Source organism: Gavialis gangeticus, unplaced genomic scaffold, assembly GCF_001723915.1.
Source record: "Gavialis gangeticus isolate Ggan-Ray unplaced genomic scaffold, GavGan_comp1, whole genome shotgun sequence".
Taxonomy (NCBI): Eukaryota; Metazoa; Chordata; order Crocodylia; family Gavialidae; genus Gavialis; species Gavialis gangeticus.
The window spans coordinates 56,805,918-56,808,964 of NW_017728992.1; the positions used below are offsets into that span (position 1 = coordinate 56,805,918).

The following is a 3,047-nucleotide window of genomic DNA, read 5'->3' on the forward strand; positions in this document are numbered from 1 at the left end:
AAAAAAAAAAAACAAAAAAAACAAAAAAAAAAAACAAAAAAAAACCCCTTCCCTGTAATACAGAAAGCCTCATTTTAAATGAGGGGTGAACACCGGAATTTTATACAGATAATAAATATCACCCAGAAAAATAAGTGACATCTCTCGGTAATAATCAGTTAAGTCTGGTTATACATAGAAAGATACTAAGTTAATCACTCATCCATTATACCGTCTTGGATCTGGAGTCATTTTGAAGACCAGAGTTTTCTGATTTTTCCTTGTCTGTGCAATTTAAAAAAAAAAAAAGAATAGAGTGCTTAAATGCCAACCAGGTGATGACTGCACTGTGTTGGGTGTAGTACAAACACAATGAACCTCAAAGCCTTCAGGACTATACATTTTACAGAACTGATGATACTGATGGTACGAGTGCTTAAATACCACAGCTCTATCATTTAGTTTGTCATTTCGGATTTTATTTATAGCTAGGAAGTTTAACAGTGAACAGTTTTTGAAGGGTAGTTAAGGGAGAACTCCAATTTTCTTACCTTTTAATGCTGTAAATATATTATTTTGGACTCTTTAATTTTTTCATCTTCTTTGTATTACTCTTTGTATTCTATTTATGTTGGACAGGAACAATACAAAAGTTTTGTTTAGCACATTTCTCTTGTTCTTCTGCACTGACCCAATGACTGCAAATTCTGTTAAGGGAGTGTTCAAATGCAAATCCAAATTTTCCAGAGAGGCGTATCCATGCGCTGCAGTGATGCATATGAGGAGGGAGGGTGAAGTCTAATAATGAAAACATTGTATTTAGAAGGACACTATGAGCTTGAAAGCTAGGCAAATTTTAAAAAGAGCTGAGAGTAACATACAGGTAGCTTTAGACAGAATGCCCATTGCTGAATCTTTGTTTGTTGTTGTTTTTTTTTATATATAAAATCTAAAATGAAAAATACACCAAAATGTTAAGTACTTTTGGTGCCTAAGGAGCCTCAGAAGTGCTGTTAAATGGGTAAAAGCATGAATTTAAACACCAATAGAATTGTGGTTATTAACTTGAGGGGTTTAAGTTAAGTGCAGTAAAAGGTTTAGAACAAGCACCAGCATTCTGGGCTTCATTCGTGTTGATTGAAGTCCCAATGCTTGGTTAACAAAAGCCTGGCTGTGGTCCTTACTCAGGGAGAAACTTGGAGCAATTTAGTCTATGGCAGCAAATAACCCTTGAACAGAATTCCTACTTCAGAAACCTCTGTGTGTATAGATTAATGGTGCAGGACTAGATGAACACACTATACCTGGTCTCAGTCGTTACGAACTTCAAGTGTAAGCCCTCAGTTTCCCTTTTGGGAAGTGCTGCCAGTTACTGTATTGCTAAACCTGCTGACAAGGCCATTCCTTCTACACAACAGCAATGCTGCAGTAACTCTTAGCTTAGGAAGCTTTCTAGGAAACTGCCCCACTAGAGAGAGTGAGTGTGCACACACGGTTGTATTTATTTAAAGTAGGTCTTTTGGAATACCATTTTTACTGTCACTGCTCTGTGAAGCGCATTGTCAGATTCTAAACTGGCATGTTACAATGGCGAAGTGGCATTTTCCTCATACTGGAGGAGCTAAATGGAGACTTTTGATTGTTTTTAGGTTCGATATTCCAGTTTGGAAGTAATCCTACTAATTTCAACTTCGGAAATAGCAACCCGGGAGTATTTACCTTTGGTGCAAATCCCAATGCACCAGCAGCACCAGCCCAACCCTCTGGCTCTTCAGGATTTTCATTTAACCAGCCTCCAACTTTTACAGTGGGGTAAGACTATTTTTAAAACAGACTAAAGGTAGGGAGGGGCTTGACTGTGTGGATCCTAATCAAAATGTCATAGTTGTTAATGAACCAGTGTTGGGCTTCAGCAGCTTTTAACTCACAAAACGGCTTTTATGTGAACATTAGGAATTCTGCTGAACATGCTGTACATACCTATGTACTTCAGCCTACATTTTAAAGTGATTTTTGGATGCCTGACCTCCCACTTCTCTCAAGTGGCTGTATTTTCAGAAAGTGCTGAACAGGCAAGTTCAGAATAATGCAGGACTGATATGTGACTCAAAGGCTATATTCATGTTTGCACATAGCACATACTTGAGAGATTTGTTGCTTATCAACCATGTTCTATGTGATCTGCTTAATACAGCGAATGTGGTTATTCTTTTTTGTTTCTGGGAACCCTTCTCTGGCAATATATCTTAGTTTGGTCCAATATTCAGATACCTATCTGAATAGGTATTATTGCAGGAAATGACTGGACTGAACTGAACCTCGCAGCTACATCATGCTAGAGTTTGATTACTTCTAACTTTTTTTAACAGGAGTAATGGGAAAAATGTTTTCTCTGCTTCGGGATCTTCAGTTTCTGGTCGGAAGATAAAGACTGCGGTTAGACGTAGAAAATAATTGTCAATGATTGTTACAGACAGCAACTTTCACAACAGCTGATGCCCTGCATTGTTCAATTGTTGGGATTGTACCTCATGCTGGGTTCAGCTGAAGTCAGATCTGCCTACAGAAATTTAAAACTCTGCTGTCTTTTCCCCCTATTTAGTTTTTTGGTAATAAGTAGAGTTGGCGACAGGGAGGTTCTCAAGCAAAACTATTTTAGAATCCAGCAGTTTCTTTATTCACTGACTTGGCATGGTCTGGCTATAGACATGAATATAGCCTGCACAGCGAATGGCTTTGTATAATGCCTCTTCATCTGCACCACTATGTGCGCTCATCTGCGTTTACTGACGCCTCAAAATTGTAATTATATCAGTGAGGGATTCTGTATAGAGTAGAGAATGTTGATAATGAATGATTTCTATGCTGAGTTTGTGCCGGTGTATGTGTGAAGTGAGTGAGTTGGGTGTATTGTGCACTAAAATTTTCTGATAGAGGAAGACTGATTTAAAGGATGGTCCATGCTAAGGACTTGTTAGACCTGTAGTTCTCCATTTAATAATTATACGCTATTTCTATTCTTTCATTCTTACAGCCCTTTATCACCTGTCTCGCCTTTTTGTTATTTT

General features: G+C 38.0%; 1 protein-coding gene across 2 annotated transcripts in view; it reads left to right on the top strand.

The window, feature by feature from the left end:
• NUP153 (nucleoporin 153) overlaps window positions 1-2,605 on the top strand; it is a 63,589-nt gene extending 60,984 nt beyond the window's left edge. For both annotated transcript variants that reach the window (XM_019522872.1, XM_019522880.1), the window contains exons 20-21: window positions 1,629-1,791; window positions 2,349-2,605. In XM_019522872.1, the coding sequence (XP_019378417.1) occupies window positions 1,629-1,791; window positions 2,349-2,433 (248 nt within the window). In that variant the 3' untranslated portion in view covers window positions 2,434-2,605. The remainder of the gene's footprint in view (window positions 1-1,628; window positions 1,792-2,348) is intronic.
• Window positions 2,606-3,047: the final 442 nt, after the last annotated feature.